The sequence below is a fragment of the Boleophthalmus pectinirostris genome, unplaced genomic scaffold (assembly GCF_026225935.1).
Source record: "Boleophthalmus pectinirostris isolate CB_2022bp ecotype Guang Dong unplaced genomic scaffold, ASM2622593v1 HiC_scaffold_17, whole genome shotgun sequence".
Lineage (NCBI taxonomy): Eukaryota > Metazoa > Chordata > Actinopteri > Gobiiformes > Gobiidae > Boleophthalmus > Boleophthalmus pectinirostris.
Window position 1 is genome coordinate 70001 of NW_026571115.1, and position 24153 is coordinate 94153.

Here is a 24153-nt window from a genome sequence, read left to right on the forward strand (position 1 = left end):
CCCTTGGAGATGTAGATGGCTTAATAATGCAGGATTATTCAAACATGTGAATGAAATAAAACACAACTCTGTGTCAGTTTAGGTAACAGAGTACTTTTAAAACTATATATGACAGAGAGTTTTTGAGTACACTGTGGCTGTGTGCAGGATGGACCAGGTGAAAGGGGTGCTGACTCTACAGGGAGAGGCACTGACTCAGGCGGTAAGTACATTCAGCTTCAGGAGAATTTTTTCTTACCCAGACATGAGATGGGAATGAACTTGTTTTGTTTTTCTCACTAAAATACTACAATATAATAGCATAGTATAGGACAGTCATTAGTCACTTTGTCACCACCATAATCACGTCCTTAGAAGTTTTGATGTTTAGGACATGTTACAATATTGATTGATCCTGATGGAAAGTGATCCTGCTTTGTAGAACTGATGAACCAGGCTTATACCCAAAGTTACCTCCAAGCAAGTGTTCACACTTATGACACTGCTTTAATTCTGATATCTACAAGGCAGAGGTGGGTAGTACTCAGTTACATTTACTCTTTTTAAACACTTGAGTAATATTTTACTGAATTAACAGTACTCGAGTAAAAGTTTTGGGTCCTCTTTCCACTGCAACTCCACAAGTGAGAAAAGCTTTATACTGATAATAAATAATTTTAACATGTGATTTTTTTCACTGCTCCTTGACATATGATTTAGTTTCTCTTTTTTGTGTCTGTCCTTTGATAATACAGATTTTGAGCAATATTTAATGCTTGTCCTTTTAATTTTATTAACTTAAAATTATACATAGTTATTAGGGATGGGCATGATTAATCGATAATTGATCATTAAGAATTTCATCGATTACGTTAATTTTAATCGACAAACCGAATGTAGGTTGCTGTGCGTAGCGTGACCAAACAGGGGTCTGTACATGTGTCTCTCTGCACTCAGAAGGAGCGAGCAAACACAAACATTCGGTCAGTCTGCAGCGTACCGAAGCACAAATGCGTATTTAACGATAATTTGTACAAGAAATTCCACGCTTTCCGTTGCGTTCGGGACAAGTGTGAGTCCATGTGCACAGTGTACAAAGCAGAAACATATGTTTCGGTGTCCAGTGGGAAAAAGCTTTACCAGGTGAGAGTCCCGCAATGTCGATGACGAGTCCCCACCTCCCTCCCCTCGTACGGTGTCCTGGTTTTGACAAACGCAAATATGGTCACACTAACCTGTATTCCACTGAATCATGTCTTTTAATCTGACAGAAGTTGACCGAATCAGCGACACAAGAGCTGTAGTTTTATCTTCGCTGAGCGATGCGGTTTTAAGTTTCGTTTCTGTGAGAGTTACACAAAACTGAATTAAACACATTATAATGTCAAATGGATTGATGTGGCTCTAGAGTGGTAACGGTTTATATGTCGTAAAGTTGAATTTATTTATGCAGATTAGTAGTGCAGATAGTAATAATAATGATGATCATTTTAATATAAAAACTTTAATGATTAATCGATAATCGATCGTTAATTCTTCCGACGATCGATTAAGAAAATTTCATCGAATGCCCATCCCTAATAGTTATATATAGTTACATATTACTCTTTAAGTTACTCCTACTTGAGAAGTAATTTTCCCAAATACTATTTTAGTCTTACTTGTGTAATTTCTTGGACCACTACTTTGTACTTCTACTTGAGAAATATTATTTTGAAATAATGTTAGTCTTCCATTTTTTTCTACTCTACCCACCTCTGTGACTTAAAGGTTGTATGGAGGATTTTTTTTTGTTTCAAATTGTCAATGATAGCATTATAGAGATGCAGTAGCCTTGTAATTATGATGACCAAAAAAAAGAGAATAAAAATTCATCAACTCTGGACGTGGTGGGGCCAGCTAAACATTTGCCAATAGATAATGACACTGCCTCGTTATCTGTTAGCTGACAGGCTGTCAATCAATCTCCCTACGTTTCTAGCGTAACTGACTTGCCTGCGCGCCGCCGGTACGTGGTTTACGTACGCCTGTCACGCAGTCCACAGACGCTGTTTACTCCACCAACACAACAGTTCTTAGCGGCTTTTTTTGACCTATATCTTCCTCGCAGTTAGCACAAAGTTTGTTGCAATGGCAGACAAGAATCCAGGAGCAGTTAGCCGCAAAAGAAAGTCCGTTTTTGAGATTGCTGAAAGAAGAAGACAAGGGGAAAAGCAGCGAAGCCAAACTAAGGTGATTCTTGAAGATTCATTCCAGCGATGGCGCAACTGAAGCAGACGCAGGGTCTAAAGACTGACGCATTGGTCGCCAAATTACTCCTGGACAGGTCACTTCTGCTTATTATGAAAACGTACTTTATTTCCAAGAGCTAGTCAAACGTTTTTCAGGACACGAAAACTATATCCTATGTCTGAAAACGTAATTTTCAATGCAAAGAAAGAGTCCGCTTGCTGCTGCGTGTTGTAGCTCGTTCATTCGCACTGAATCTCCACGCAACCTTCTCTGCACCCCTTTCCTGCTCCTCTCCCCGCTGCCCGATCCGCTCTTCCCCCTGCTCCTCACTTCTCCGGGCACGGAATCTCCGCGCACCGCTCCCCTCTCCTCTCTCCCCTCCCTGTTCCCTGCTCGGCTCTTCTCCCTGCTCCTCACTTCTCGTCCGCGCACGAAATGTCCGCGCACCCGCTCCCCCCGCTCCTCACTTCTCCGCCTTGCCTAACCAACACTGTAGTTAGTTGTTTACAAGTCATGTGCAGCGCACCGGCTGTAAACAAACCTGTTTCTGGCGTAAGGAGGAGGCGGGAGGAGGCGTTTCTACGTAGGGAGCTGTAGGGGAGGGGGGGTGGATTCACGCATGCACAACATTTGAAAAAGGACAAACAGTCACTGGATTTCTCGTTCCTTGGAAAATCCTCTATACAACCTTTAAGTTTGGTCTTTTTCTAGTCCTTGGTCTGTTGTTTGTTGTTAATAATGAGTGAGTCTGTTATTTGTTGTTAATAATGGGTGAGTCTTGTTTGTTGTTAATAATGAGTGAGTCTGTTATTTGTTGTTAATAATGAGTGAGTCTTGTTTGTTGTTAATAATGAGTGAGTGTGTTCTCTACCTACCCGGTCTAACAAGCCTGTTCACAGGACATCAACTTGAAGATGGCCAAGAGCAGTCAGCTCCTGCATTTTCAGTTCCGGGACGACAAGCACTGGAAGCTGCAGCAGGTATTTTATGAGCCCTTCACACAGAGACAGACATGCACAGCGACAGTTTAGCTTAAATTTTATGGAGAGAGACCTTGTGTGGTTCACATACTCTGCACAACTACAGTAGCTTAGACTTTAACCCAATCACAAGATTTGTGATGTGAATTTATATTACATCTGCCTGTGTGCCATCTATCCTCCTTTATTTGTGTGTCAAATGTCCTCCCATCCTCATGTATACATGTGTGTGTATCAGATGCCTTCCTGCCTACCTTTATTACTCATTGTTAGATACTCGTTGTCTATATGCCTGCAAGTCAGATTCCACCCGGTTCCTATCCTGCCTGTGCACCCAACAGAAATGTCATTTCTAACTCCTTTTTGACACTTGCTCTTTGCTCTTGCCATACTTGTGGATTTCTTTCTACACACCTGACCAGACTTTTGACTGCTGTGTTGTGTGAGCAGATCCAAGATGCTCGGAACCATGTGAACCAGGCCTTGCACCTTTTGAGCTGTCGAGATGAGACCTACCACTTTAAAACGGGAGCAGAGGTGAACAAGGTACATCTCACCCAACCTCATGTTGGAGTCTGGGATCTTTTTAAGGGGTAAAATACTAAAAGTTAACAAATCGTGTACTTCACTCCAGAGAAAAAAATAGGTTCTTGCATTGGGGAGAATGGTGTGAATACAAAGCATGATCATATTCAAACAAAGGTCAAGGTATACTTAGTTGAATCAATGGAGGAAAACGTACGGTTTCTCTCAAAAAAAGTAGATGCAATAAAACTAATATAGAATCCACTCAGAGTCTCTGATTTAACACCCTAACTGCTTTGCCATGAAGCTGACATGTCAAGCAGTACTAGTACCAACTTGGACATGGTGAAAAATAAAATCACTGCACTCAGCCACTGTGCCGCTGTCTCTTTGAAAAATTCTGATTACAGTATGCTGTTTTGCTGTTTTTCACAAAACCACTGCATATATTTTCATATGCACCAATGCTTGTTTTCGATCATTATGCACAAAATGTGGAATTAAGATCTGTGTGTAACAAACTATCACTCCATAGTTATATTATTCCTTTTCCAGTAAATTTCCAGTATGGCATGAAACTCTTATGGAGACAAGCAGGTGACGCCAACAGTTACTGTGGAGAGTCGACTTTGCTCACAGTAAGAATGCATTTTTCAAGGTATTTCTGAGCATTAAAAACAACTTATTGAAATAATGCATGATGAATGTTTAATGCCATACTGTTGAACATTCCTGGCAAAGCAATAACATCTCCATAGCGACAAGCAGGTTGCGGACACAGAAAAGCTACATTGGACACCTTTTAAATTGGTTAAGGAAACATTTCAGATTTAAAAGGAGACAATGAATATATCATCATTAGTGCAAAGTGCAAAGCAGTGTATAACTGAACTTGCCCTGCTGTTGTGTGTTTAGCTGATGGACGCGGTGATGCTGCAGCTGACCAGAGCCAGGAACCGACTGACCACCCCAGCCTCGCTGACCCTCCCCGAGCTGGCCACCAGCGGACTAATGGTAACCGGCTGCACAGCCCTCCTATATGGCTCTTGTCTGCTTCTCCTCACCTGTCAGTCACAACATTTACATGGACTACTATCTATCTATCTATCTATCTCTCTGTCTATCTCTCTATCTATTATCATCTATCTATATATCTATATCTATCTATCTATATATATATATATATATATATATATATATATATATATATATCTCCACACCTCTATTTGGACACTTAGGGGCAAAGGCCCGCGTCCCCTAGGAGCCCGCGGTCATGCGGAGCGCGCGGCCAACGGAGGCTCAAACATGTTGCATCTCACGTGGTCAGAAAAAAAGTGTACAGAAAAGACGTCAAACTTAACGAAACGCTCGCTTTGGACTTTTAAAAAAATAAGAGCCAATGAGCAACAGACGTTTACAAAAATAAATAAATAAATAATAAAAACTGTGTTAACGGCTTTAAAATAATTGTCGGCGATAATGAATTAATTTGTTATATATATGTGTGTGTGTATAAATGACACAGGCGTCTCCCAGAAGATAATAAGACAACGTACAAGAGGCATCATTGTGGAAAAAAAAAGATTCTCAGCTTTTATTTATATTTGAACAAAAAATGGCATGTTTAGAATTATTCATACCCTTTTCGATAATCAATAGAAAAGCCTTTATTGGCTATTGGGAAAAAAAAAAAAAAATTGGCTTTAGCTCCCTCCACAGATTCTCAGTTGGTTTCAAGTTAGGACTCTGGCCAGGCCACTGCAAAACTGTAATGTTGCTGTTTAATAACCATTTCTTCACCACTTTTGCAGTGTGTTTGGGTCATTGTCGTGCTAAAATGTTCACTGGTGCCCAAGTCCAAGTTCCTCTGCAGGCTGCTTGATGTTGTTGTTGAGAATCTTGATCTATTGCTCTTTGTTCATGGTGCTGTTTACTGTGATTAGACTCCCTGGCCCATTGGCTGAAAAAACATCTCCAAAGCATGAGGTTCCCACCATCATGTTTGACAGTGGGGAGGTTAGGGTTAGGGTTGAAGATTTCTCCTTTTTACGCCAAATCATCAATACATCATTGTGGCCAAACAATTAAATTTTTGTTTCATCTGACCATAAAACAAAATACCTTTTTTGTTCAGATGAGCATTTGCAAAGGCTAAAAGGCATTTGTGTGTCTTATCTGGAGAAGTGGCGTCCTCCTTGGTCTGCGTCCGTGGAACCAGCAGTATGTAGTGTCTGTTGGATTGTCTTGCCTTGAGATGTTGCCACCAGCAGAGCCCAGATTCACCTGGATGGCCTTGGTCGTGATCTGTGGATTCTTTTTTTCACCTCTCTCACTATCCTCCTGGCCAGCACAGGTGTCACTTTTGGTTTCCAACCACATCTTGTGAGATTTTCCACAGTGTGGAACGTCTTGTATTTTTAAATAATTCTTTGCATTCTTTGCAATTCTTTGTGAACAGTAGTTCACATATCAAAATATGTTACAAATAGCAAAGTAGTAAAAGTAGTAAAAGATATAAATGGTCATAATAAATTCTAAATAAGTAGCACAATATATAGCAGAGACAAGTGTCAAATAAGGCATAGTTATATAAATGTATATGTTCAAGAATAAAAATAAAATAGAAAAGTAAGTCATAAAAAAATCTCAGCTAAATACAAGAGGTCATAAGTAAAACAGAATTAAAATGATATGATGATTGAGAGGACATATCTGTTACATTAGGGTGAACTGTTGTACAGTTGTAAGGGAGTATTATCTGTTACATGAGGGTGAGCTGGTGTGCAGTTGTAGTCGCCAAATTTCAAGATGGCCGCCATTTCTGTATAAAAAGTATACTTCTCAGCATTGATATGGTTTTGATCATCCTTGTGTTATGAATATGGGCTATAAATTCAAGTGTTTGCATCTACAAACCAGATAATAACCTAAAACCACATTAGCTACCTAGAAAAAACAAATAGCAGCCGATTTTCAAGATGATGAGGTTTCAGAAAGAACGGGACCAATATCCTTCTTAAATGCCAAAATTATATCTCTTCCTGATTTATGTGCTTCTAAATCAGGTAATTCTCACAATAACCTGTCTTTGAGCCTCGTAGCATGAGTGCCATGACCATCAATCCCAAATTGCTGAAGTCTTTGTTTATACAGACTTAAACGCTCAGCCAGCCTAAAAACTATAGGCTCTTGGCTCATATTTCTGGTTTCAGTCATTTATGTCAAAAGCTTTGTAAAAACTAAGGGTTCAACATCATGTTTAGGTTCTTCTTGGTGTTTAACTCACAAGAGGTAAGCCTTCTCTCTGTTATATAGAGATGTTAAGCATGAGAAATGATAGTGCAATTCCTGTGCGATTACATCTCCCCCACTTAATACAGCAAGGAGTCTGCCATCATTCAAGTTACGAGCACTTTCTTTTAACCTATCATTTAATTTCATGGTCATGGCTTGTTGTAGCTCTGCAGCTGGCTCAACTTTGTCACACAAGAAACAATGCTGCTCATTTTTAGACTTTCGTCTGACCTTAGGTTGAACCTCACTGAGGTCATTATGTGTATCAGCAGCACGTTTCCTTGCATGTTTAGTTTACTATTACTCAAGAGTAAGTGACAACTTTGATGATATTTGGCATTGTTTTTTGTAAGTGTTGCCTGAATACAAGATCCATCATCTAATCTAGATATGTTAAGTTTAATTGGCATTTGGTTTATGTCCTTGAAAAGAGGTACATTTGTGGAAATCGTGTAATAACCACTAGTCTCATTGCATTCATAGCGAGTGGGTGGAGCTTTAAGGCCCTCTTTTTTTATCTGTATGGCAAAGACAACATTTATCCAATCAGTTTCAGATGACAAACTGAGAGGGTTGCTGCTTTCTGCCATCTTCAGCTTTTATGGTAAAGGCTGAGGGTTTATCCTTTAACCACCTTACCATATGCACATTAGTGTATGGGATTCAACTAGGTTCAAGAAGTGCCGTGCGATCTGTACACCATCCGGGTAACTAAAGCACTGTTACCCTTGGCTCGGCTCTCCCACACTGGCACATCCTGACTGTTCAGGTGCAGCTATCTAACTATACTACAACTAATGTTAGTAGTACTAAACAATATGTTGAAATGCTAATAGAGCTAACTAGATAGCATTTGAGACACTACACTTTGTTACAACTACAGGAGCTACTGTGGTTAGTAACACTACATAGCCGACACTGAACCCCATTCTGAGTTCCACAGCAATGATATCACCACTGTGCCCTGATTGACATCACTCTAATAAATATATTGTAGAAAGTAAAGAGAATTGTTCTGTGTAACTGCATTAAAGAAAACATTATACATCAATTTCACACCAAGAAAATACCACATAACAGATATTGCATTTAATATAATAATTTCCCTATTAAAACGAAACAGTTATGAAATAATATATATTTTTACATGTTTATTTTTAATTTTATTATATTAACCACAGTTCTTGTGAATTATATGTGCATTATATGCACATCTGTAACAAAATTAAACGTCACATATGCAATTATAAATCAAAATACACATGAATTTCATGTTGTGTCGGCCATCATGAAAATTCGCGGTCATATGGCTAAAGTGCTTTTCTGAAAAATTAAGTCATAAGCTACATCCCTGCCAAATTTGGTGCTTATACGATGAAATGCATGATTCTTCTAAAATATTGACTTAACCGGCCCGGCTAACTGTGTGAGCAGGTCTGTAGGAGCCTGTTGGAGAATGAGCTTCTCTGTCCTTCTATAAAGTAATGCCTTAATGCAAAGCAGTGATTAAAGCAAAGGGTGGCTAAGCCCTCAGTTGCTTTGAATGACAAACTTTTGATTGGTAATGTAAATGTCATGTGTATTTGTCTGTGTGTGTGTGCAGAAAATGTTCAGCCCACCCATGCCTGGAGATGTTATGGTCAACTTTTACATCAACCTGAGTAAGCTGTGTCTGACCGTGTACCAGCTGCACGTGCTGCCTCCTAACACCACTAAGGTTTGGCTCGGGAGACTCACAGAAGCACACTGCCTTGTTTTTGACCGTTTCAATACCACTTGATTTTTTTTTCTTCAGAATTTCAAGCCTGCTGGGAGCTCTGTGGTACACAATCCTGGGGCAATGTTGTAAGTGCGTAATATGCTTTATGTAAAAAAACAAAAAACATTGCTCCCTCCACAAAAACATGCCTGCAGAGGTTTTAAAACAATAAAAGGTAACATGGTGATCTACACCTTGTAGGGGCTTGAGCCTAAATATTTGGTTGTATGTCATTAAAAATTGACAGAGGGCATCACTCAAATAAGACCATTTACCCTAATACAACAAACAACATTCTGTGTAATGGATCATTAAACTGATCAGAATTCCCCATTTTAAATCCTCCTCAAAAAAACACTACAGCCAGTGCCAAAAGGACAAAAAACTTTCAAACATGTATAATTTAAAAATGACAAAAGTTTAAGATGGCCAAATAATTCTTTATGTCCCCTTGGCAGTGTTTGGTGTAGTAACATAACTTTTTTCAGGTAAAAATTGTGTAATGCTCTTTGACCGAAAATTTGGTAACGAACCATTGTTCCTTTTTCAATTCGACGCAACGTTACTTTTCTGTGTACTTGGGCCGGTCCCTGCCCTGGCTGCTCAACGCAGTCTGGGTGGTCGACAGTTGCCCCGGGAGCAGGGGGCCTCGTCCCCATCCAGGGGCAGGGAGGGCGCCGTATACACTGATCTCACGGTCTATGGAGTGGCATGTCACCTTCACCTTAAGCCTTTCCTAGCCAACCCGGTCGCAGACATCGTCTCAGAGGAAGTGTGCTCAGGAGGGGCCAGTGACGCCTGGGGACAGGTCCCTCGAGGGGATCCTCCTCCACCGAGCAGCCATCCCTTGCTGAATCCCTCGGGCAGACTGCGCAGACCCCACCCTTTTATGTCTAAACGGTTTCACATCATCTTGAACTCTCTCTTCAAAGTTCTTTTCAACTTTCCCTTACGGTTCTTGGGCCAGTATTTAGCCTTAGATGGAGTTTACCACAAAAAAGTTACCAAAAGTAACGAGTGACATAAAAAGTTACTTTCCATAGAGGGCAACTAAGTAAAGTAAGGGATTACTTTTTAAAGAAGTAACGAGTAACACGCAAACACTACTTTTTTGAAGTAACTTCCTCAACACTCCTCCTTGGGGTCTATTTTGAAAATATGTAATTACTTTAGCAAAAACACAAAACCTATTTTTTCACTGTTTATTGCAGTGAAATGCACCCCAAATTATAAAATCACCCATATGTTTCAAAATCTGTGATGTCATCTGAAACACAGCAATCCAGCACCGCCGTAAATACTGTCATTTCAAAGTTCAGGCTAGTTCAGATGACATTTTAGAAGCACTTTTTCACTAAAACATAGTTAACATGATTATATTTAAGATCTTAATATATCTTTTGCCTAGTTTCTTTTCTATTTATTTATTTATTTTTAAATTCTGGTGCACTTTGTAATTGTAGTTCCTGGATGGACATGGGTCGCAGGTATGACATATGTAGAGGTAATTCCAATTCTCATCCCTAGCAACCATGTCAAAAAGAGCTAAAACTAAAATACTACAATAATTATGATGACACAAATAATATAGATGACAAAAATTTTATTTTGTGAAATGATGAATATTTAATGTCAGAAAAATTTGTTGCAAAATGTCCTGCATTATGGATAGAATTTTCCATTTTGATGACATAGATAAAGGTATACCCTTTTAGAACTTTGATTTTTGTTTCACTGTTTTGTTATGCATTTATTTATGTCTAATTAGAGACACACGTGACATCATACATGCACGTTTCACATCACACATGTTTTTGTTTTTTTTTGTTCTCACTACTACCAGGTAGTTCAAAGCCAAAGTTACATGATGAAGTACCATGATGTATTCCTTTGGTTTCAGAAAAGTATGTATTAACTGTAACTGTATTCTGAATACTACCAAATGAAAAAAACTAACTGTACTGGAATTCAGTTACTCAAAATTAGTACTCAGAATATGTATTTTTGTATGTATTGAGTTACTTCTCACTGCATGTAGCTCCTGTTCCTCTGAATGTATGTCTGTGTGTCCAGTGAACTGAACAACAATCGATTTGAAGTGAGCCACGTGCACAAGGTGGAGTGTGTGGTGCCCTGGCTCAGCGACACCCTGGTCTTCTTCACCATCTCTCTGCAGCTCTGCCAGCAGCTCAAAGACAAGGTGCCCTGCCTTACTCTAAATAAACCGTTTTATCCTTACCAACACATTACCCAAACCCTAGAGGTTCAAAGAGAAGCTTTTATCCTAACTAAAGCACTTTACCCAGACTGCAGTGGCTACCATGATTCAGAGGTAGGTAGTATTCAGCATACTTAGTTTTACCTCTACTCTATTTTTATTAAAAGGTCAGTTCACCTCACTTCACCCAATGAGTTAAACCCTACTTTGCCAAATTTTGATGAAAGTTTGTATATAGCTAAATCATAGCCAGAAAAGCCAAAATTTCAAATTTTAGTTTGATCGGACCAACCAAGATATTCCGAGATATCGCAGTTTCACTTTTTCACTTTTTTACATGGTCGTCGAATTTCAAATTGCATTTACTCAGCAACTGATTATAAGAAACAAGGTATCTCTGGAAAGGGGACATCATAGGGAATCCAAATCTGGCATGAATTACCTTTTGACCTATATTTTGACTTTTAAATTGACAATAAGGGACATGCCTGACTTCAATGACACAAGATTTGGATTCCTTATAATGTCCCCTTTCCAGAGATACCTTGGTTTTTGATATCGGACCAGTAGTTGCTGAGTAAATGCATTTAGAAATTTGGCGACCACACAAAAATTTTAAAAATGAAATTGTGATATCTCAGCAACCGTTATTCCGATCATGCTAAAATTTGAGATTTTGGCTTTCTTGGCTATGACTTACCCATACACCCATACCACTGTTTCTTTGCAATTGGACAATGTGAGTGTTCAAATTGCAATTTTTTGGGGTGAATTGAGGTGGAATGACCCTAAAGTAACAGTATTTTCTCAGTAACTCAAGTCACAAAAGCTTTATGTTGACAATATTAAATGATCTGAACATACAGTATGTGTTTCTTGCACAGTTCCTTCAGATATAATGTAGTTTTTTATTGTTTCCGTCTGTTCCAGTTTTTGTGCATTAATTAATGTTTTGTCCTTCAAAATACATTACTTGAGTAATATCTTGGACCATTACTTTTTACTTATACCTGACTAATATTATTTTGAAGCAACGTTATTCTTACTTGAGTAAAGTTTTTGGCTACTCTACCTACCTCTACCCTGACTAAAGTACATTACCCTCATTCCCAGGGGCTCTAAGACAAGGTACCCTCCTCTGCCTAAAAACAAACCCCAAATATTGCTTTATATAAAACATAATGACATGAAGCGATTTCTAGCCATTCCTGTTCAATATCTCATCAGTAATTTCTAGAATTATTGTTTAGGCCTGAGCTGCAACTACTGTATATTTAAAAAGGTTTACTGGGATCACCCTGCTTTACTGTTATTTTTTATTTGTTGTTATTGTATTTTTTTTTTTTTACTTATTTTTGTTAAATAATTTTTGGTGCAACCCACATAGTTATGAAAACAGTTGTAAAAATACAGTACAGGTAAAATGACAATAAAGTTTACTGTGTAGATGCAGTCATACACATTCTCCTCATTTACCATTCATAATGTGCACTACACATACACTATATCATAACAGAAAAAATCCTATAAAAGATAGTCATCCATTTGAAATATAGGCCTGAATTGAAGACCATTTATTTTTGAATAAATCTGTCTTCATATGGAACCTTACAGTTATTTGCTCCATAAGATACACATAATTTATTTTATTTTTCCACTGGGTAATTGTGGGTTCATTAAATAGTTTCTATGCTCTGCTGCTGTAAATAAGCATGTTAGGGCACAATGTGACACATCTCCTGTGCTGACTGTACATTACTCAAAAAAAATTAAGAAACACTTTGGGGAAAAAACAAAACAAAAACAAAAAACAGATCTCAATGTGAATATGTTGGATATCAATATTAATGTGGCCATACCGGCAAGGGGGCACCAGTCACAAAAACTGTTGTTGGGTCCTTAGGCAAGACACTTCACCCAGATTGCCTGGTATGAGAGTGGTGTGTGTGTGAGAGGTGGTGGTGGTCGGAGGGACCAATGGTGCTGATTGGCAGGGCAGCCATGGTGTAGCTGTGACTACAATAGTAGCTTACCACTACTGGGTATGGAGTGAATGAATAATGCTGAACAATTTTCTATAAAGCGTCTTTGTGATATATGTCAGTGAAAAGCACTATATAAATAAAGACTTACTTACTAAATATGGACAGGGCCATGTCTTGGGAACAAAAGGATGCCACCTCTTTTTGGAACTTACATTTTTAGCCTACAGAGGGCTTAATTTTATAGACACCCTGAAAATATAAGTGAAGCCATTTGGCCAAAATTTAAGTTTTGCAACTCAAAATACTTCTCAGTATTCTCAGACCATCAGAATTATTTCCATGGCAGCAGATTTCAACAGAACTGTATAGATGTGCTCAACTCCCCTGTGTTATACATGATTCACCTGTATCTATATAACGAGAGGCCAACGTGAGCTGGCAGCTGAAGTGAAAATGCTTGATGTTATCCTGTATAATAGAGAATCAAACTTGCTGATATTTCTGTTACAGACGTACCAGCCCAGCTTTTTCAGTTCCGATACTAATTTTGACACTGTAGCATTAAGTGTATGCTGATACTCAGTATCAACCAAGACCAGGGCGGAGACTGAAAACAGCATTTATTTAATTTCAAGTAAAATAAAATTAGACAAAGTTATATAGCTGATATTTATCTCTCAAGTATCTGCAGAACAACTTTGTATAAATAAAAGTGCAAACATTCCAAAATGTTCTAGGCCAACTATGATCAGTTGATCATTATGATTTATTGAATTTGGCCTCCACTTACTAAAAGAGCAGCAATTAACAGAAAATGGAACAAAGTGTGAAAGACTATAATGAAAGACTATGTTAAGTTATAAATGGCAGAGAACCTCTTTTTGCTAATTGGCTGCCTTATTTCCATCCAGGGTAGCTGTGGCTTCAGATGGTTTGACAGAGGAGTGAATGACACTACTTCCATGTTTTTGTTGCCTTGAATGACTCTACACATGTCCAGTACATTAGTATCATAATCATGATGTCATGTTCTTTGGTTGTGCCCACAGATCTCAGTCTTCTCCAGCTTTTGGAACTCGCGGTCCTTTTAAAAGAGTGAAGAGCACCTTCTCCACAGCCACCCCTCAGTGATGAACCACAACTCTGTCAAGAAGCATTCAAGCTCTCCTGCTCAAGTCTGCCCCAAGCCTGCTGCACTGAGTGTCTGCAGACTGACCAGGCCATGCTGTTGTGGAGGTATTATGGTGCTCCTTCTAAGATGAGGCTTGCACATCAAAAGGATCTAAGAGACATTTCAGTACCTCAGTGTTTCCCTTAGGTTTTTATGGTGGCCCAGGCAATCTTTGTTTGCAGAAAAAGAGAGAGAGATTTTTTTTTTTTTTTTACATTGAAAAAAGAATTAAAGGAACACTATCTCAACATGAAAAAAAATATCCTGGATATCTGTACACATATTGTACAAATATGGACAGTGCAATGTCGTAGGACCAAAAGGATGCCACCTCTTTTAATGGAAATACAATTTTCAGCCTACAGAGGGCTTAAATTTATAGACACTCTGAAACTCACACTCGTAATGAAATGACAGATGGTGTCTTGTGAGATGTCCTCCTGGATCTGTATAAGGGCATCACTGAGCTCTGAGTTGCTACCAGGCAGCATCAGATGGACCCAAACATAATGTCCTAGAGGTGTTCTATCAGGTTTAAGTCAGGTGATTGTGAGGGCAATTTCATTGTATACTCTTGCCACACGAGGCCGGGCATTGTCGTGCATCAGGAGGAACCTAGGACTGGCTGTTTTCTAGCTGGTAGAGGTCTGTACATCCCTCCATGGATCTGCCTCCCCAGACAATCACTGACCCACCACCAAACCGCTCATGCTGAGTGATGTTGCAGGCAGCATAGCATTCTCCTTGCCTTCTTTCACTTCTATCACAGGTGCTCAAGGTGAACCTGCTCTCATCTGTGAAAAGCACAGGGCACCACCTGCTGTGGTCTAGTAAATGCCAATGGAGCTTCAGGGTGCTGAGCACAGGGCCCACTACAGGACGTGGCGCCCTCAAGCCACCCACATTAAGTCTGTCTCTGATTGTTTGGGCTAGAGCCCGACCGATATGGATTTTGTTGTGGCCGATATGAAACCGATTATAATGGGAGTTGGAGCTGCCGATAGCCGATACAAACGTTGATATATTTAGTGATGTAAAAATTCACTGTAAATCTTGAATTGTTTAAAAAACTTAGGTTTGGCTCTAGTGGATTCTAAATTGGGTTTATTTAGGCAACATTTATTGTTATTCTGACTCTTTACGTCATATTTACAGACAGTAGATTGGCCTAATGGCATTTTTGCATCACATTCTAGCTACTAGTGATGGGTATTCCAGTTTTTTTTTTTTTTTTTTTTGAGAACCGGCTCTTTTGGCTTGGCTCACTAAAGCAGCTGGCTCTTTCGGCCCCCAAGCGACTCTTGAGATTGTTTTGCTGCAAGCAGGACTAAACCAAAACTGAACCAGGACTGAAAACGGACTAAACCAGGACTAAAACAGATTTAAACCATGTGTAAAACAGGACTAAACCAGAACTGAACCAGGACTGTCGGGACTCAGTCTCTCCCTCACTCGAGACCAAGATTAGTCCAGGTTTATTCATTTTATGCTGAACTGCAGCCAAATATGCACTTTTTTTTTTAATCCTATGCACACGCAGATTTCTGAAAGTTTCGTTTTCAGCTGCTGCTGCTGCCAAACTACGGGTCTACAAGCGGCTTGAAGAGAAAAAGTGAGAAAAAGAGAAAACACGGCTCCCAATAAGAAACATGCTCCCGTTGTTCGCTTCAAAGAGCCGGCTCTAAGAGCCGCTTCGATCGCGACCGACCCATAACTCCTAGCTAGTAAATAAACTACTGCTATTAGCCTTTAGCCGTAAAAACGTGCGCGCCGCGGTAATTAATTATATGAATAAATGTGGATCATTCACACTTCTATTCACAGCTCATTTACATATCAATGCAGGTCCAGTAGCAAATATACGGCCAATATAGTCACTTTACAATAGACCAATAGAAAACAGCCTGTTTATGTGCGGGAGCTACAGCACCTAATCGCTAATAACAAATAGCCAAAACTAGCTTCAAAGTTAACACATTTCCAACACTCACCGCTCATACAGGCTCCTCCTCACATCACAAGTCTGCACTAATAAAAGTCCTTTTAATCCAGAATCAAACCGATTGTCGTAAAAAGAATATAATCTCAGTGTTGCGTACCACTGCGGGTGTAAATAATAGCACGTGAGTGAAGTGACGTGACTCTGTGGTGTGTTCAGGGACAGTACGGACACACACACAGACAAATGACTCCGGAGATAAATACTGATGCGGAGCCACATATTAGGACATTTATCTGTCTGTAAATTGGATTAAATGAACAGAATGTAGTGAGTCTAAGCTTTATAACGAGGTATAACATGCCCACGTGAAATATCGGCCCATATCAGCCGATATGTCTCCAGGTGCCCATATCGGCCAATAATATCGGCCAGCCGATATATCGGTCGGGCTCTAGTTTGGGCCGAGACCTTCACACTAATGGCCTGCCGGAGGTCATTCTGTAGGGCACGGGCAGTGCTCAGCCTGTCCTTTTTGCACAAAGGAACAGATATGTGTCCTGCTGATGAGTCGAGGACCTTCTACAGCCCTGTCCAACTCTCCTAGAGTCTCCTGAAATCTCCTTCATGTTCTGGAGATTGTGCTGGGAGACACATTAAATCTTTTTGTTACAGCACGTTCAGATGTGCCATCCTGGCAAAGTTGGACAATTTGTGCAACTGTAGGCTTAAGGAATGGCCTCATACTCCCAGTATTGATAATTACTGTAGCCAAAGCGGCACTAGTGGAAAACCAACCAAAAAAGAGGGAGAGGGAGAAGCTTGAAATTACCTCCACATGCAAAACCAGTCCTGTTTTAGAAGTTTTTAGTGCACCTGTTGTTCATTTCCATTAAAAGAGGTGGCATCCTTTTGTCCCTAAGACATTGCCCTGTCCATGTTTGTATAGATATAACATATTGTTTAAACAAAGTTACTTGTATATATTTAAGCTAATACAACAAGCAAAAGGCTTATTTTTAATACCAATTTATTAGACTGGATTTCAAGGGGCCACCATATTTTCCTTTAATAATGGGAAACAATGAGTTACTATACTGGTCCAAAAATTTAAGGGAAAAATGAATCCTTAGAATATAAGCCAAAACACTAATGTACAAGTAAAACTCCCTGCACTAATGTCTGAGTCAGTTTGATCTAATATTATTATTTTCTATATGAAAATATTGGAAAAGATAGTACTTTTAAAAATTGATTTTGTTAGCAAATTGTGCTCATTTTAAAGATGCACTATGTAATTTTTCTATGTAGATGTTACTGCTTTCCTAAAATTGTTCCACAGAATGGTATCAAAATGATCTATCCCCATCACTCACAATAAGAATGCATGTTTCAAGGTATTTTGGGTAATAAAAACACGTGTAATCAAACAAATACAAGATAGATCATTTTAATGCCACACCAAGGACAACACTCTTCCAGGAATGTTACATAGTGAACTTTTAAATTTGGATTTTATTTCAAACAATTATTAACAAATATTAACAATTATTGCCCACAGTTTCCCAGAATCTTTTTGATTCTTCACACTTGTAAGTATGATACAGAAGTTAAATCTCAGGGTTAGACTGACTCCTTCAGCTGCGCCTTGTTCTTTACCTGTGACTGTGACCTACACAGAAAGTTTAAAGGTCCTATATTAAGCAAAACTACATTAAGCAAAACTGCCATGTTGGAAGGTTGTTACATCCTCAAAAACATACCTGGAGTGTTTAGTTTCATTCACATCTTTGAGTAATCTAGCATCACTTGGCTGTCTACATCTCCAAAGCTCAAAAAGCTCTGTTCCACTTTGTGATGTTTTTAAGCTTCAATTGAATTGCTTTATTTACCATACAATAGAATAAGAAGTTGTTGCCTTAAAACTGTTGTGGTTTTACCTTTTGTTCAGTTGAGATTGCCACACAGTGTGCACCAAGCAGTGAATGCATTTCAGGCTTAAACAATACGTGTAACTTCAAAGTTTGAAAAGTCCATGGTTAGAGAATATTCAAATGATTCTAGTATAGGTGTATGGACTTTAAAAACACAGTGGAGAGTTTTCTGTATTACCACTTGATGGCATCACAAGGTGGAGCAGAGTGTTTTCAGTTTGAAAGAAGAACACAACCTAAATATTCACGAATTGTGTGTTAGAGTGAGTTAAACAAAACACAACTCCAGGTATGTTTTGATAAGTATACATTATACATTATAACATAGATCAAAATTTAGCATAATATAAGCCCTTTAAAACAGAGTGCACTCCTTCTCTTCAAAGATAATTGAGAGCTGGGCATTTGTTTGTGAATATAGTTAACAATAGAATGTGAAAAGGTATACTTAAATGTATTCAACCAAGTTAGTCACTGCATGGATAAAACTCAGATATGATTAAACTCTACTATGCTGTGGGCTACATGTGAACATAGTGATGGAGCCACATCTGAACCAATCAAACTCATTTGCCTGTGTTGTTGTATTAATATGTCCATGATAAGCTAATCATATTGTGTGTGGTTCGTGTGTATTTAATGCATACCTTGTGTTGTATTTACTTTGCACTTTTCGTCCAACTCTAAACCTGAACAAACTTGTCTTTTCATTCCAGTAAGTGTTATACTACTTTGAAAAGCTGCTTATGAAATAAAATGTGGAAATTATATGTGTGTGCAATGAAATACTCCTAGCGTCTGTTGTGTTTTGTTAAAGTTAAGTATAGGTGTGCAATACATACACACATACACATACACATACACACACACACACATACATACACATATACACACACACACACACACACACACACACACACGCGCGCACACACGCGCGCGCACACACACATACACACACACACACATACAATTCCCTGAAAAATGATTTATATTGCAAACAGCAAACTTTTTTTTAAAGAAAGTTCATTTCATAAATATCCAAAATATATCATTGTATTCTATTATTGGACAGCATGAATGAAAATGAAATGTAGATTGACTTCATGATAAAAAGTAACTTCTTCTTATTGTCAGAGGTGGGTAGTACTCTGTTACAGTTAAGTTAACCTTTACTTGAGTAAAAATTTTGGTTACTCTTCCCACTTTTAGGAAGTGTAAAGTGACAAAAACTTTATGTTGACAGTATGAAATTATTGTTTACATTATTTAATGTGTTATGTTTCCAATTATATTAACTTGAAATTATAAATCAGATGTTACATCCCAACAGTTCCTCTTTAAAAGTGTACTCTGTCACTTTTGGTTGGGTATCTGTTACCTGCTTGTTTCCATGGAGATGTCATTGCTCTGCCTGAAATGTTCGACAGTATGACATTAAACAGCTCTATCTTATATGTATTCAAATACAGGTGGTTTCATAGCTTAAAAATAACCAGAGTAACAGGCACTCTGACTGTGAGTGGGGTTGCTTCTCCACAGATCTGACCTGTAACTCTGATCTGGTTTGGTCTCTGATGATAAAGATTTAATATCATACTCTAAAACACTCCAGACAAAGCAATAACATATCCATGGAGAAAAAGCATTTGACATACTCTGTACCAAAAATGTTACACAATGCACCTTTAAGTTACTCTCACTTGAGTAGTACAAATACTACAATACAAATACTTTTACCCTTAATTGAGCAATTACTTGGACCACTACTTTGTACTTCTATTAAAGTGCCACCACCAGACACTCACAAGTTAATTCACACATTTCAAAGAGAGAATCATTTAGTGTCATTTCATATCTAATTAACAAAGCTCTGATTTCATAACGATCATTCTGTAGCAGGTGTAGATGAAGATTGAGAAGAGATGCACACAGGTCCAGTCAGGGTTCCAGCGCCATGTTCTCAATGCCCACCTTGTGCCTACGTGGCTGAGGGGTACAACCAAAAATGATGTTAGACCATAGACTGTATATATAAATAGACATAGTGAACACACTAGCTGCCACGTTCCAAATAGGAAGTTAGCATGGAGGCACTTTCAGCTCCTTCTGACCCTAGCTCCAAAACTTACAATGAAATATTGTGGCCCCTCTCTCTGTAACTGCTGTAGTAAGCTCCGTTATTTTGGTCTTAAAATGTTTGTATTAGCCCTCACTACATGATCCTGGAGGTTTTATTTCACTATTTTGTCCGTTAATAGATTCCTATTCCTAATATGAAGTCTGGCTCCAAATTCCCTCCTGTAACCGTTGACGAGCATCACGAACTTCATTTGAGCGGAGCCAAACACTACGGGTGATGTCACACTCACTCAGTCCATTTATGATACCATAATGGAAATAAAACATTTTTTAGACAACAGAATGTGATTTTCAACATTATATCATACTTTTAAATCATACTTTAACATGTGGTAATATTATATATAATAATATTATATAATAGTATCTGTAATCAGTTCCATAGTGTTCCATGGGTTTATACTAGTCTATGTGTTACATTGTTCTACTGCTCAAGATCCTTCTAAAGCTATTCTAAAGGTAGTATTGATACTTACTCAGAATTATCTAGTTTCGATACTAGTTTTAGCATCAATTAGTATCTGACTTTCAATACTTTTGACAACCCTAATCACAGACCTGTCACAACCCTGAAACAGTCCTAACATACTCCTGCCACAGTGGAGTGTACCTTGTCGTCATCACAGCAGCAACAGCAGCAGCAGCGGATCAGCACCAGGATGAAGAGCAGCAGCACCATCCCTGAAACACATGCTATGTGAGTAACCTTTTACTCTGATCACTGCACTTGGGACATCACAAGAGTGTCCATAGACAGACTCACCAATGAAAATGAAGAAGACTGCGAAAGAAGCAATGTCCCAGTCAGATTGGAAGAACTCTTTGGACTGGAACCGGCTAAGAACATCATTGAACTGCTCCTGCACCTGCTGCTCCAGGTTCCTCTGCTCCATCTCTGCTGCTCAGACATAAAATAAATCAGATAATCAAATCATCAAATCAGATCTCAAAACAAAACTACTAGGCCTACATTAATATAGCCTACAGCTACATGTATATTGAAACCGTGAATGTATTTTTAATGTATTAAACATCGCACCGCAACATGGTGCTCGAACTATTCACATAATTATTATTAGACATACCATGGAATTGTTGGGTTTTAGATGAGATCACAACATTCTACAGGGCAATAGATGGTGTGCTAAAATTATATTAAACTTAATATTGTTAAAATGCTGTTTTCTTGAACTAGCGAGTTCTAGCGTACTAACTACTTACTCACAAACAGTGTTGGGGAGTAACAGATTACATGTACTGAAGTTACATAATCAGAGTACAAATTATGAGTAACTGTATTCAGTTACAGTTACAGTTTCAGTGAGTGGTAATTAGATTACAGTTACTTTGTTGAAATAAATGGATTACATGGCGATATTTTCCTGTTTTCACATTTTGGGCTATACCCACCCCCCCTTTTTTTTTTTTTCAGTAATTCCACTCATTGCCATAAACTAAACCAGGTCTAAACTAGATCTAAACCAGGACTAAACCAGGTCTAAACCAGGTCTAAACCAGGTCTAAATCAGGACTAAACCAAGACTAAACCAGGTCTAAATCAGGACTAAGCCAGGTCTAAATCAGGTCTAAAACCAGGACTAAACCAGGTCTAAACTAGATCTAAACCAGTTCTAAACCAGGTCTGAAACCAGGTCTAAACCAGGACTAAACCAGGACTAAACTAGATCTAAACCAGGTCTAAACCAGGATTAAAACAGGACTAAATCATGCCGCGTGGACCTGTCTCCTCCTCTTCTATCAATAATATGTTGAATTTGTTTAAGTAAAGTCTGGGCTTTTTATTTTCTTTTAGCAGACAAAACTTCTTAGGTTATGATTTCCTCGTCTTTGCTTTTCTACAGAAAATCAAGTAATCCAAAGTATTCAGATTACGTTACTCACTTTAAGTAATTTAATGGATTACGTTACAAACTACATTTTGAGGTCTGTAATCTGTCATTTGTAGGGGATTACATTTTAAAAGTAACCTTCCCAACACTGCTCACAAATAGAAATCACCAGGTGCAACATTTGTAGGTTTCACATTAGATAAATACAGTGTAATTAGCCCTCCATCTGGGCGTATAACACCATTACATGGAGACGACAATCACCACTAGTCATGATTCTCATGAACTGAAAGCTGCGTCACATTCTAGATTTTTCACATAGGCGTCTTGTTTGTTTTGGAGCAGCGGGCTCGCACTTTGAGTGGACGCCTCTACCGCCACATTTCGCGTCTAACATTATAACATAACGTATACAGGTATAATTTATATGTTATTAAAAACGACAGGTACAGCGGATCAGGTGCTTACCTGTACGTGCCTTACGTCTCTACCTTTCTTCCGGTTTGAGCGGGAGAGAGTGGGATTGCGCGCTGGAGGCGCTGTGCACAGACGATTCAACACAAAATGACCCCAAACTATGTCTGAGAAAAGGGATTCTCAGTACAAGTTAAGGCTAATATTTATAGTCCTGCCTGTTGTTCATCCAAGTGTTTTAAGATAATCATTATCAAACCAAAATTTGTTGTGATAAAATGGTGCTTTGGTGCAGATTATAGTTTGTTTGGAGTTTTTTTTTTTTTTTTTTTTTTTCATTTTTCTGTAAAGTTTTAAAACATAAAAGTGGGCAGTAGACAAATTAAATACAAAATATGAATGTATTACGCCACTTATGACATCAAATACTTATTATTTTATTTATGTATGTATTTGTATGGCTGTGTCCCAATTCGAGGGCTGCAGCCTCAGAAGGCTGGTTTTAAGGCCGCATACGTCACTTCCGGTGAAAGAAGGCCTGTCCCATTTCATTTTTATGTCATGCAGCCTTCAAATGCAGCCCTAAAACCGGCCTCGTTTCCATGGAGATGGGGCCGCGAACGGAGGACACATCCGAGTATCCTTCGCAGCCTTCAGTATCCCAGCATGCACGAAAACACGGAGCAAAAAGCCGGTCCCGAGAGCGGAGAAAAACATGTGAGTAACACTTTTAACTTTAGGAAATCATTACTAACACAACTGTAAACGTAAAATACGACCATAATTCCCACAAAACTGTCAAATAAGTTTGTTTTTAACTGCGTGAACCGCGGAGTTTTGAGCTAAAGTTTGCCTAGTAATGTACAGCTAATGCGATGAAAAGTCCGCTCAAACTTTCATATTTGGGCACATTTCCATCAAACACTCATCATGTTTTTACTGTTAGGGGAAAAGAAGCCCACAGAGTGATTTAAAGAAGCTACGAGGAGAAAACTCCACGCTTTCACGGACAGTGTAAACATGTAAACAGTTGGTCAGTGTAGCTCGGAGTTAAGATGAAAACACGCATTATTTCATACATTCAACTGAAAAAAGACTCAGTCTGACTCTATCAAAGCTCATATTTACTTGTAAATCACATAATATAAGCCTCCAACGTGTGCATTTCATTCAGGGAATACATTATCTGCTTTTAACAATCCGTGCATGTTTGTAAAGTGAAGAGTAAATAATCCTGCCTGGACAGGTCAGATTTATGATGGACATGAGGCTCATTTAACAGATTTGTGCAGACACTGGTGTAGATACGACCTGACTGTGTCTGTTCGGTCTGTCACATCTAATGTTATAACAATGAGAAATCTGTTTTACATTACGAATTTTCTTTTCTCATCTGCAGCCTCCAGTATAGATAAATAATAATAAATGTAAATAGTGCGGAGGGAGTCCAGGTGGTCTTTGGGCCTGCATGCTCTGTCAAACTTATTTTACTCTAATAGTTTTGTAGTTTTCTTAATGTGTGTGTCATTACAGGTTTTCACTCTACAGGACAGAACTTTGAATCAATCAGACGCAACAACCATTCTGCTCTTCCTCCTCCAGAAGATGAGAGATACATCAGACTGAGTGGTCCAAGTCCACTGTCCATGTCTCCACTGTCCATGTCTCCACTGTCCATGTCTCCAATGTCCATGTCTCCAATGTCCATGTCCAGAGTCTCATATGATCTGAACA

At 38.7% G+C, this 24153-nt stretch overlaps 2 protein-coding genes across 4 annotated transcripts in view; one reads left to right on the plus strand and one right to left on the minus strand.

The window, feature by feature from the left end:
• Window positions 1-18802, plus strand: part of rogdi (rogdi atypical leucine zipper) — a 27637-nt gene extending 8835 nt beyond the window's left edge. For 2 of the 3 annotated variants that reach the window (XM_055152530.1, XM_020925902.2), the window contains exons 4-11: window positions 148-202; window positions 3111-3191; window positions 3642-3737; window positions 4632-4730; window positions 8614-8727; window positions 8806-8855; window positions 10843-10969; window positions 14022-18802. In XM_055152530.1, coding sequence (XP_055008505.1) covers window positions 148-202; window positions 3111-3191; window positions 3642-3737; window positions 4632-4730; window positions 8614-8727; window positions 8806-8855; window positions 10843-10969; window positions 14022-14063 — 664 coding nt within the window. In that variant the 3' untranslated portion in view covers window positions 14064-18802. Of the gene's footprint in view, window positions 1-147; window positions 203-3110; window positions 3192-3641; window positions 3738-4631; window positions 4731-8613; window positions 8728-8805; window positions 8856-10612; window positions 10674-10842; window positions 10970-14021 lie in introns of those variants that run through there. The other variant, XR_008632033.1, reaches the window with a different exon arrangement.
• Window positions 18803-18990: 188 nt separating this feature from the next.
• On the minus strand, window positions 18991-22580 carry smim22 (small integral membrane protein 22). The gene is made up of 4 exons (XM_020925913.2): window positions 22474-22580; window positions 20919-21053; window positions 20766-20836; window positions 18991-20002 (listed from the first exon to the last, which is right to left on the minus strand). The coding sequence occupies exons 2-4, from the start codon at window positions 21046-21048 to the stop codon at window positions 19955-19957; spliced, it is 249 nt and encodes an 82-aa protein (XP_020781572.1). The 5' UTR covers window positions 21049-21053; window positions 22474-22580; the 3' UTR covers window positions 18991-19954.
• Window positions 22581-24153: the final 1573 nt, after the last annotated feature.

Bases quoted from the DNA above. Each gene is read 5' to 3' on its own strand.
- smim22 (XM_020925913.2), bottom strand. From the start codon at position 21,048: ATGGAGCAGAGGAACCTGGAGCAGCAGGTGCAGGAGCAGTTCAATGAT. The intron at 20,837-20,918 runs GTGAGTCTGTCT...CATGTGTTTCAG, and splicing joins AGTCTTCTTCATTTTCATTG to GGATGGTGCTGCTGCTCTTC. The intron at 20,003-20,765 runs GTACACTCCACT...TGTACCCCTCAG, and splicing joins GCTGCTGTGATGACGACAAG to CCACGTAGGCACAAGGTGGG.